The sequence below is a fragment of the Moschus berezovskii genome, chromosome 6 (assembly GCF_049115385.1).
Source record: "Moschus berezovskii isolate FMDL1 chromosome 6, NW_MosBer_1.0, whole genome shotgun sequence".
NCBI lineage: Eukaryota > Metazoa > Chordata > Mammalia > Artiodactyla > Moschidae > Moschus > Moschus berezovskii.
This window is the reverse complement of record NC_142465.1, coordinates 123,427,718-123,438,854: the sequence shown is the minus strand read 5'-3', so window position 1 is coordinate 123,438,854 and position 11,137 is coordinate 123,427,718. Positions and strand designations below refer to the sequence as shown.

The following is an 11,137-nucleotide window of genomic DNA, read 5'->3' as shown; positions in this document are numbered from 1 at the left end:
AGCTAGTCCCAGAGAACCTGAGAAGCACGGAGACGTCCCCCCAGTGGGGGAGGGGCTGCCTCGTGCGCCCTCTGGTGGTAGGGGCGGGCGTGGCACGAGCGGCGGGGAGCTGTTTCCTGCTTGCCCCACAGTGTGGTCCAACCAGCACACGTTCCTCCTGCGTACACGCGGATGGACACGGTAGTTCCTGGAGAGAGGCTCTGTGTCCTGCTGCTCAAGGCTGTTGGTCCTTTAGGGTTGGCCAACCTCCTGGGTCCCCTAGACCAGACCAGATGACTCAGGACATACCCAGAGCTCAAGGGCTGTGTACGCAAGAGCATGAGGCCCCTTTGTTAGTGCAGGGAGGGGGGCTGCCCCAGAGGCCGCCCTGGGGGAAGGGGCTTGCCCCGAGTCGCACGTTGCACACATCATAGGAACCAGGAGGTGTACCAGCTTGCGGCCATCAAGCACACATGCCGTGAGCACACAGGCATGCACACGCACACATGCAGCATCAGTGTGTCGGGGCCCTCACGTGTTCGTTCAGCACGTTGTCCTGGGCTCTAGCTACACGGCAGTAAAGGGAGCAGAAAGGGTCTTCCCTGGGGGAGCCCGTGTGGTCCAAGAATACCAACTCCGGCAGAAAAGGGGTTTAGTGGCTTCATAAAAGCGAGTGAAGGGCCCAGCTTCAGATCCGGCTCCATTCAGGGGCTCACGTGTCTTTGGGTTCCGTCTGTCTGACCTGCTTCCCAGTACGTGCGGCCTTATTCTTGGGAGCTGGAGGCTACGGGCAGGCCCCCCCAGCCTGTGTCTCCACCTGGTGTACACCAGTGCGGTTGAGAGGTCTCAGCGGGTTAGGTTTTTGATCATGAGCCCTTTCTGGACAGGCAGCCAATTTCAAGCCACATGAAACAAGAGTGGGTATCTCCCATGTGGAAGGCACACAATTGGCACCCCCACCCCAAGGACCACTGACACGACACTGCACTATGGTCAGGGCCCAAGATCCAGCCGATCAGGAAATTGGAACAAGACACTGCTAAAGTGGAGCAGGGGGACATAAGCTGGGAGTGCTAACCTGAGGGTGGGGGAGGCCAGAGGGAGCAGGGGCCTGGAGGCCTGGCTCCTAGACTGGACCCCTGCAGGCACTTCTGCCCCCTCCCGACTGGTAGCTGGGCATGAAACGGGGAGAGTGGGTTAGACTGCCTTCTGCTGCAGGTCCAACAGGAGGTGCCCTCCCCTGTGTAGGGCAGGCGTGTGAATGGATCCAGGGGCCGCCCTTCCACGGGGCCAGCGGAGAAACCGGGTGTGGATGCTGGGCGCATGGGGGTGGGCTGGCCAGCCTGGAGGGGCCAGGAGACTGACAAACCGAGGGCTGACGCAGCCTTCCGTCACTCTGCACTTCCCGTTTTCCTCCCAATGCAGTGGGAGCCAGGAGAGGCGAAGACGGAGGGGAGACCAGCAACCTCGAAGGCTTTTCCTTCCAAGCTGCAGAAAACAGCCAGCCCAGGACCACACCCTGCTTGATTGTTAAGAGCATGAGACATCCTCTAAGTCACGGGGCCCCTGTGACAGGGCCAGATAGCATTTTAGGAAGTTCGTCTGACCTCCCTAAAGGTTTCTTCCCTTCAGAAGACCAGCGTGGGGCTGAGGAGAGGGTGGTCTGGACGTATGGCGAGGAGACAGTGGACATGGCATTTGGGATCTTGGTATGGCCCCCCTCCCTGTGATCACAGGAGGGAGTGGAAAGAGGCCAGGGGTGGTGCCGGCGGCCCAGGGCTCACGGGGGCTCCTCTGTGCCAGTCCCACCGCGCCCTCCTCACACCGGCAGTGCCTGCCGATCCTGTCTGCCCTTGATCCATGCCAGCCCTGCTCCGGGCTCCAGACCGGCCAGGACGACCCTGAAAGCACAGCACAGTGAGGGGGAAAAAATGCGGATCCTGTCGGAGGACTGAATCCCCACTCACTTCTGGGATTCCGGGGGAAAGAGGGCCACGGGAGAAGGCGGGGCGGGGCTTCCTTAGTCGACAGACCTCTTGGCCCCCTTGGAGGAGAGAGGACCCGGCGCCCGCTCCACCCGGTCGCCATGGGAACGCGGCCCGCCCCACGCGGCCTCGGCGCAGACAAAGGCCGCCCCTCCCTGCGGCGCGCGGCCGGTTCCCACGGCCCGCCGCTCCCCTCCCTCCTCGCTTTAGCTGAAGCTCCATTAACTCCGCACAAAACCTCAGTCACTTCGCCCGGCCGGGAAAGCTGTCCCCATCGCGGGGCCCCGAGGAAGCGGGGGTAGGGCCGCAGGCTGGGGGAGGGGACACCAGCATCTTCACCGCATCCCGGCACCCAGAGAGGGAGCTGAGGCCCGTGCGCTGGGAGTGGGACCCGGCGCCCTTCTTTCTTTTGGGCCCCCTGCAGGACCCGGATTCGCCAGGCACAGCTGTCTGTTTGCCTGGGACTGCGTTGCTGCTGCTGCTGCATCACTTCAGTCGTGTCCGACTCTGTGTGGCCCCACAGACAGAAGCCCACCAGGCTCCCCCGTCCCTGGGATTCTGCAGGCAAGAACACTGGAGTGGGTTGCCATTTCCTTCTCCAATGTGTGAAAGTGAAAGTGAAGTCGCTCAGTCGTGTCCGACCCTTAGCGACCCCACGGACTGCAGCCTACCAGGCTCCTCCATCCATGGGATTTTCTAGGCAAGAGTACTGGAGTGGCTTGCCATTGCCTTCTCCTGGGACTGCGTTGACATGTTTTAATTTGGTTATCAATATTTGAATATCAGGTTTCACACAAAAACTCAGATTTTTGTTTGTTTCAAAAAACGGGAAGGTTGGGCACCCAGCCTGAGGTCGCACTCTCTTGGGAGGGACAGCCAAGTGACGCACCCCCGCCCCCCGCTTCCCCAGGGTTCAAATCAGGGGGCTGACTCCCCAGAGATGCTCTATCCCAACTCTGGTCACTTCAAACAGAAGCAGCCGCTCCCACCCAGAGCTCCAGACAGATGCTGAAACAGGCCCAGCCCCTGCAGTGACAGCAGCCGGTGCAAACTGCACCTTCCAAGGGCAGAGAGGAAATGCCCTGGGCGGGGTGGAGTTCGCAGCCCGAGACCCCTCAGTACCTGGGAAAGTCAGAGTGGGCTTCCTGGAAGAGGTCACAACTGAGGGGGCTACTTCAGCAGGAGGACGGGTACCAGGCCCCAAAGAGGGCCCAGGTGGGGAGAGTTTCCTGAGTCCAGCCCTCCCATCCCCCGGCGCCACCGCTGTCCCTGGTCCTGAGGGCGGGTCTCCGGGACAGCCCGGCAGTTGCGCTTCCCCCAGGGTGCGGCTAGGCCCGGCCCTGGATCCGCCGCTGCAGGAGGCCTCATCAGGCCGGGGAATCTGGGCCAAGGCCGGAAAGCCAAACGGGAAGGGAAGCGAGGCCGACCCAGGATCCAAGGCGCCACCATTGGCCCACGCGGAGGGGACCCTACCCAACCAAATACCTAGCTTTTATTAGGGGGGGTTTCTATTTTGATAAATATGTATATGAATATAAATATATATATATATATATATCTCCCATGGTTCGCCCTGGCTTCTTTGATTTAGAGGATTCTACCTTCATTCCAGGGGGAGCTCGCTGGGGGAGGGGAGGGGTGCAGGGCCCGGATGAGGAGCCGGGAGAGGAGGGGTGCCCGCCCCTGAACAGGCTGGAGCGGGGAGACGCAGGACCCAAAGCAGGCGGGTGGCGGAGTGCGGGCGAAGGCAGGTGGGCAGGGGTGGCGCCCTGGGTGCGGGCACCGGAGGGTGCGGGGAGCCGATCCCGGGAGGTGGCGGCGGCTCGGCTCGGGCGGTGCCGCGCCGAGGACAGACGCGGCGCGCTTCGGGGAGGCGCGCGGTCCCCGGGAGGAGGCCGCAGGAGGAGCCAGGAGCCGTTCCACGGCCGTACCCCTCCCTTCCCCGCCGGGAAGGCCGCTTTCCGCCCGGCCGCCGCCCCGGGCCAGCTGGAAGCAGCGAGTCGGTCTGCGGGAACCCCCTCCCCGGCCCCGCCCCGCCCCGCCTCCCGCCGCCGGCTGGGGCTCCGCGGGGCGCGGGGCGCGGCGCGCGCCGAGCTGCGGCCGCTCCGGACATGTCGGGCCCGCGCGCCGGCTTCTACCGGCAGGAGCTGAACAAGACGATGTGGGAGGTGCCGCAGCGGCTGCAGGGGCTGCGCCCGGTGGGCTCGGGCGCCTACGGCTCAGTCTGGTAGGGGCGGGCAGGGGCGGGGGTCTCCGCGCGCGCCCCTCCCCCCGTGCGGGGTTCCGTCGCGGGGAGGGGCTCGCTCTGCCTCCGCCCCCGGGCCTTACGCGGATCCCAGGAGTGAAGGCGGGGTGGGGGCGCGAGGGAAACCTCCCTCCCGGAGCCTCTCCCTGGCCGGGGAAGGGGCGTCCTTCTGCCCCTCCAGCCCGGAGCGTCCTCCTCCGGGTCTGAATCTGCGGCGTCACAGCTGGCGAAAGGGCCGGTCTCCGTGGCCCTGGATGTCTGAGCACGCATCTGGGGTTCCCCGGTCAAGGGTCAGGCAGCCCTGGGCTCCGGTAGATAGCCCCGCCTCAGGGTGGGTAGTTTTGCTTGAAAAAGAAGAGCCTTTCTTGGGGGTGGGGCGCCAAGACCCCTGCCTGAGAATGACCTCCAGCTCCTCCGTGGGCCCGGTCCCCTCCCCCGTTTTCCAAGGGGTCTCAGACTCCGAATGGGGCTCAGGCCTGATCAGAGAAGCCTACCATCCCCCACAGTCTTTAGGGGTCTACACCCCTCCCCATATTTGCCCCAACCCAGAGAGCGCACACTGCACGGAGACCCTGGGGCCCAGACAGGAAGGAGGGTGGGGCCTGCGGAGGCCTCTGGACTTGGTGGGGCTGGGCGGGGCTTGCAGACCATCCTTGGGGTTTCAGTGTTGACAGTGAGGCCAGTTGTGGGTGTGGACGTTGAAGGGTGCCCCCCCAGTCCAGAACCGGTGAGGTGCCAGGTGTCTGTGGGGCCATGGGTGTGGGCAGGCAGGCCCCTGGGGGAGAGTTGTTGCTCTAGGACATGGCAGAAGGTTCACAGTGGGACTCCTCAGATCCCTCCCAGGGCCCAGCGCTGGAGCCTGGAGCAGGAGTTTGGGGTCCCCTGGGCCTCGGGCCTCATGCTGTCACTGGCTAGCCATCGGGAACCCCAGGCCACTCCAGCCGCCCCAGCCAGCAGGCCCTGGTTTCCCCCTAAGGCCTCAGGGGCAGGAGAGGGTGTGGGCCAACCTGTATGTGGCCCCTGGGGGGGCTGACAGAGCCCTGGCTGGAAGTGGGCCCCCAGGCAGGTGTCACTCCTGGGCTCCCTCCCTCCTAGGATGAAGTTGATGGCCTGGTGCCAATCCCCACAGTCCTTTGCTGACCCTGCAGACAGAAAAGGGTCTGCTCCCCTCCCCTGTGAGGGGCAACTCCCCCTGACTCCCACCCCAGAGCAGCTTTCCTCCACCATCTCCCAAGAGCATCCCACCTGCTGCAGGAGGCTCCCTGCGTGGGCGTGGAGGGGTGGGGTAGCCACACAGACAGTACGCTGGAAGGAAGCCGGATCCTGGAGACAGTGGTGGAGCAGGAGGGTGGAGGGCTTGGCTCAGTCAGAGGGTACACTGAGCAGCTGGGCATGGAGGCTACAGGTCTGGACCTCCAGGGAGTGGTGCTGCAGGAGGGGAAACGCTCTGGGGGTCCAGACACCACCCTCTGCTGGACATTTTCTACTGTCTAGTTTCTCACTGTCAAAAGATAGGGATGCCACACACATCTTTGGTCAGGTTCTCCTCCACGTATTGAACATTCCGGGGCTTTGGAGGTGGCTTTGGGATCCCTCAGACACTCCCAGACACCCTGGCCCACGGGGAGCTGGAGGAACGTCTACTCTGGGAACACACTTCTGGCTGTTTCCCTGGGGTGGTATTTCCACCCTGAGTCGGGGCAGGAGTCAGAAGAAATTCAGGTGGGCTCATGAGGCCGGAAGTCAGGGGTTCAGTGGGAGGGGACCTGCCTCTGGCGGAAGGAGCAAGACCCCAGGAGGGGGAGGCCAGAGTTCAATCCCTGGTCAGGCGACTAGACCCCACCTGCCTCAGTTAGGACCTGGCACAGCCAAGCAAGTAAATATTTTTTAAAAAGGAAACTGCAGGAGGGAGGGGAGAGCCTGGGAGCGAGTGGGGTCCAATGCCCAAGCCGGTGGCCTTCTGGCCAGTGACCAAGGTGGGGCCTCACGCGCGGCCTTGCAGCTCGGCCTACGACACGCGGCTGCGCCAGAGGGTGGCGGTGAAGAAGCTGTCGCGGCCCTTCCAGTCTCTGATCCACGCGCGGAGGACCTACCGGGAGCTGCGGCTGCTCCAACACCTGAAGCACGAGAACGTGAGCGGGGCGGGCGGGAGGGGCGGGGCCCGCTCGGGCCGCACTCGGCTGCGGAGCTCTGACTCCCCGCCCCCCAGGTCATCGGGCTGCTGGACGTGTTCACGCCGGCCACCTCCCTCGAGGACTTCAGCGAAGTGTGAGCAGCAGCGGCGCGGGCACGGGGCAGCGCGGCGGGGGCACAGGGGCGCGGGGCTCATTCCCGGCCGCACCCAGGTACCTGGTGACCACGCTGATGGGCGCCGACCTGAACAACATCGTCAAGTGCCAGGCGCTGAGCGACGAGCACGTCCAGTTCCTCGTGTACCAGCTGCTGCGCGGGCTAAAGGTGGGAGCGGAGCGGGCGCGGGTAGGGGCGCGGGGTCCAACGCCTGACACCCCGCCGTCTCCCCCTCACAGTACATCCACTCGGCCGGGATCATCCACCGGGTAGGTGCGGTGTGCGTGGCGGGGGTTCTGCACCTGGGACGCGGCCGGCCTCTCACCGCGCCTGCCCGCCCCGCAGGACCTGAAGCCCAGCAATGTGGCCGTGAATGAGGACTGCGAGCTGCGGGTGAGCGGCCGGGGCCGGGGCTGGGAGGCGGCTACGAGGAGGTGGAGACCCGCGGGGCTGAAGCCGGGGGTCGCTTTAGATCCTGGACTTCGGGCTGGCGCGCCAGGCAGATGAGGAAATGACTGGCTACGTGGCCACGCGATGGTACAGGGCCCCTGAGATCATGCTGAACTGGATGCATTACAACCAGACAGGTGACGGCAGCCCCACAGGGCGCGGCCTGCGGGGGGCTGGGCGGGACCCGGGAGCCAGGGCCCTTTGGGACAGGCCAGATGCTCAAGACCAGACCTTCAGAAAGGCAGGGCACCGCGGGTCCTGGGCTGACCCTTGCCCTGCCCAGGGTGCTGTCAGGAAGGGGCCTGGATATGACCGCAGGGCTGAGGGTCCAGCCCCCAGCTCTCTGGGGTGGGACTTGGGTGGGCAGACTGATGGCGACGCCTTCTCCTTCAGTGGACATCTGGTCCGTGGGCTGCATCATGGCTGAGCTGCTCCAGGGAAAGGCTCTCTTCCCCGGAAGTGACTGTATCCTTGGTTCAGGTTGGGGAGCAGGTTTGGGCCTCCTATTACAGGGTGGGGGTTGAAGGAGGTGGGCTCTGGCCCTTTCTGGCTGGTCTTGCCTCCTCTGCCCCACACCATTCCACCTTGGGCTCACTGTCCCCAGCGGCAGGAGAGCAGGGTCTGGGCAGTGACCCAAGGTCTGGGGTCTGGGATCCCAGGAGAGTCCATGCCCGGCTTCGGACCTTTCCTGAGCCGGCAGACATCGACCAGCTGAAGCGTATCGTGGAGGTGGTGGGCACACCCAGCCCCGAGGTTCTAGCAAAGATATCCTCGGAACATGTGAGTCGTTGGTCACCAGCCCCTCTGTTGACCTGGTGGAAGGGGGGCTGTGGGACTAGATGGGGCCCCATGGGGGAAGCAGGGGTCACAGTGGAACAGACCCCAAGCCGGGCATGGCCCCATTCAGGGAGAAACGGCTGACCTGGGGAGACACTCCTGGCGTGAGGGACAGGGCGGGTGAAGCCTGGGCACCTGCAGCGTCCTGGCCACGGGCCGTGGAGGGGCACCACCCCTGGGCCTGCCGGCCTGTAGGGCCAGGCAAAGCGCTGGGGCCCCCAGACCCGAGGTGGGGGTCTTTGTTCCACGCATGGCCTTGGCCAGGCCTGTTGGAGAGAAAAGCTGGGGCCTCTCCCATCGAGCCCCTGCCTGGCTTAGGGCCGGGAGCGGGGAGGCCCTGAACAGCCCCTCAGACCCTTCCGTGGGTACCTAGGCCCGGACCTACATCCAGTCCCTGCCCCCCATGCCCCAGAAGGACCTCAGGAGCATCTTCCACGGAGCCAACCCCCTGGGTGAGGATGGGCCCGGGGCCAGGGTGGGGCTCCATGCTCAGCCCCGGGGGTGGAGCTGACCTGGCACCCCCGCCCCTGCAGCTGTGGACCTCCTGGGCAGGATGCTAGTGCTGGACAGTGACCAGAGGGTCAGCGCAGCCGAGGCCCTGGCCCATGCCTACTTTAGCCAGTACCACGACCCGGAGGACGAGCCCGAGGCAGAGCCCTACGACGAGAGCGTGGAGGCCAAGGAGCGCACGGTGGAGGAGTGGAAGGGTGGGGCTGCGTCCCCCGAGGCTGGCCCTGGCCGTTCTCAGCAGGGGGCTGCCAGCCCTCCAAGAGGGTCTGGGTGGGGGGACATCTACCCTCAACACCGGGGTGGGCGGGATCAGCTGGGCTTGAGTGAGTCCACCAGAAACCTGGGGGCCACACAGGGTAGGCCCAGGAAGAGAGGCTGCTCCTCGAGGGTGGGGGGCCTGGACTGCTGGGGGCCTGAGTGCACACTTTCCCCTCCCCGCACAGAGCTCACCTACCAGGAAGTTCTCAGCTTCAAGCCCCCAGAGCCCCCGCAGCCGCTGGGCAGCCTGGACGTTGAGCAGTGATCGAATACCGCCTGCCAGCTGCTCCGCTGGGACTCGAGCAGGGGCCTGAGCCCACCTGCCGTCAGCCCTGGCCTGCCAGGCCCCCATGCGGGGTGCCTGCCTTGACACCACCACAGCCAGTGGCACTCAGCCCTGGCCTGGGACCGCCGTCCTCACGCTGCGCCTTCTGGGGAATCTGCACGCGTGTGGACGCCGGCATGGGCGTGATCTGCGGGCCTAGGGGCCCAGGCAGAGCGTCCTGCACGACCTTGTTCTCCTGCCCCTCCCGAGGTCCCCTTTAGGGCCTCCCTGGGGGGACCTGGGTGTTCGAAGAGCTCTCCCTGGGCAGTGTGTGTGTTCCCAGACCCGGATCCCAGAGGGCTGGCTCTGGGGGGCTGCGGGTAGGTACGTTGGGGCTGGAGCCTCCCTGAGACAAAAGAAGAGTCTTGATGGTCAGAGCTGCTTGGCCTGGAAGTGAGGGGTTCCCTTCAAAAGTGCTGAGGCTCAAAGGGTCTTCCGTGGGGGCGGTGGAGTGGGGCGGCTGCCTGGAGCCATGTGTCCGCCCGTGCTGTACGCAGTGTTTGTGTCCTGGAAACCACATGTCAGAGCAAACTCAGGTGTGTGTCTGAGTGCCCCTGAGAGCCGCGGTGTGACCAGCCGCCGGCCCAAGTGGGGATGACTGTACCGTTGCCTCTCCTGCCTTCAGTCCTCGAGGTGGGTGGGGCACGAGGCTTTGCTAAGAGCCTGCTGGGCGGCGTGCAAGGGGCTCAGGTGGCCACGGGCACCCCTGTGAGCAAATCCCCTCTCCCCTTGGACGTGGGAGCTGCAGCAGGTTCCTGAGGCAGAGGGCCCTGGGCCCGCTGCGGGGCTGGCAGGCTTAGGGGGCTCCTGCCTCGAGGAGGCACCCATCAGTGTGGGCGTGGATCCTGGCCCCGAATGGAGAAACCTCTGTGCGCCCTCGGGTCCTGCTGCCGGGACCTGGAGTGCCCTCGTCCGTGGGCCCACCCTTGTCCTCTGTCCTTCCAGAGCGGAGGGGACCCAGCGGCCTCCAGGACAGGCCCCTCCTCCAGGTGTGTTGGGGGTGTGGGCCCGCCGTCAGGGTCTTCTCTGCCAGGTGGTGACCTCTCACCCTGCAGGACCAGGGGGGTCTGAGTGTCAAGTGCCTGCACGGGCATTTTGCAATAAAGGGGGTCCTGCCCCCAGCTTGGCTTGTGTCTCAGGCTCCAGTTCCTGCTGCCCCTACTTCCTGTAGAGCAGGGCCGTGTCCCGCCGGTCCCTGAGGGCCAGCGGGATCTGAGGTGGACAGAGCAGGATGTCCACCCAGAATCAACCCGCTGCCCTCAGAGGTTCACTGGGCAGCGTCTGGTCCAGACCCAGACCTGCCCCTCACTCTGGTCAGGGAGCTTGCAGGGTGCGGGAACAAAGGCCTGCCTTCCCCAGGGCCAGGGAGGTTTCCTTTCTTTCCAGGTCAAGGAGGGCTGCCCACTGAGCGACCAGCCCCTGCTGCTCCCTGCAGCTCAAGCTGGGGAGGTCCAGGCCCCACTGGGGAGCAGGCAGTGTGTCCCTAGTCTGGGGACAGTCCGTGCCTTTGCCCCAGGCCTTGGGAGGGCTGTGGGGGTCATCTGGGAGCTGGGCCTGCAGAGAGGCCTGGTCAGCGTGGCTGCTTGGCCTCAGGTCCCGGAGGACCCCCGGCAACCAGGCTGGGCCGAGTCCTGTGGGGTGGGGCGGGGTGGGAGCAGCAGAACCCTTCTGGGGCCCCGCACCTCAATGCAGGGAGTAAGGGGGACAGCTGGGGGCTTCCTGGAGGAGGCAGGTGGGGTACCACAGGGCATGAGAGGCATGGGCAAAGGTGACTGTGGCTCCAGGGACCCCAGGCTGCGGCCACGGACCAACCTGAAGCTCCCGAGTGCCGGCTTGCCACAGTGGAGCAGGTGTAAAGCTGCTTGGGCCGGCGAGCTGCAGGGTTGCTGATCCGTGGCGCAGGGTGCGGAAGGTGGCCGGGGCCCCCGGGGATCTTGTTACCCAGCTGTGTCTCAGGCCTGGGTCACTGGGCTGGGGGAGGGAATGGAGGGGGCTCTGACGCATGAAATGATAATGCCCCCCATCTAAAGGTAAGTGGGCACCCCTTCACCTTGTGGGTCGGATGTACCTTCCTGGGGAGAGTGAGCAGCTCTGGCTGTGTTTTGAAGAGTAAACCTGAGGGCCTGGGCTGGACAGGGGCGGGACCCGCAGGGCAGCTTGCATATCTCTGGGCAGTCTCCCCACCCAGGTGGGGGGCCTGCAGGACCACCCTCTCTGCTCCAGCATGGTAGGCACCCTGAGTTTGGGAGAGGGAATCAG

At 65.2% G+C, this 11,137-nt stretch overlaps 1 protein-coding gene across 2 annotated transcripts; it reads left to right on the top strand.

Moving 5' to 3' along the window:
• Window positions 1-3,527: 3,527 nt before the first annotated feature.
• MAPK11 (mitogen-activated protein kinase 11) lies at window positions 3,528-10,011 on the top strand. Of its 2 annotated transcripts, none has more exons than XM_088837592.1 (12): window positions 3,528-3,715; window positions 6,212-6,341; window positions 6,419-6,477; window positions 6,555-6,666; window positions 6,738-6,767; window positions 6,844-6,891; window positions 6,971-7,085; window positions 7,342-7,413; window positions 7,649-7,728; window positions 8,159-8,237; window positions 8,319-8,492; window positions 8,739-10,011. In XM_088837592.1, exons 1-12 carry the CDS (start codon window positions 3,528-3,530, stop codon window positions 8,816-8,818), a joined length of 1,167 nt encoding a protein of 388 aa, XP_088693718.1. In that variant the 3' UTR covers window positions 8,819-10,011. The 2 variants fall into 2 exon arrangements, with proteins under 2 accessions (XP_088693718.1, XP_055252358.1); XM_055396383.2 differs by lacking the exon at window positions 3,528-3,715 and adding an exon at window positions 3,991-4,191.
• The last annotated feature ends 1,126 nt before the right edge of the window (window positions 10,012-11,137 follow it).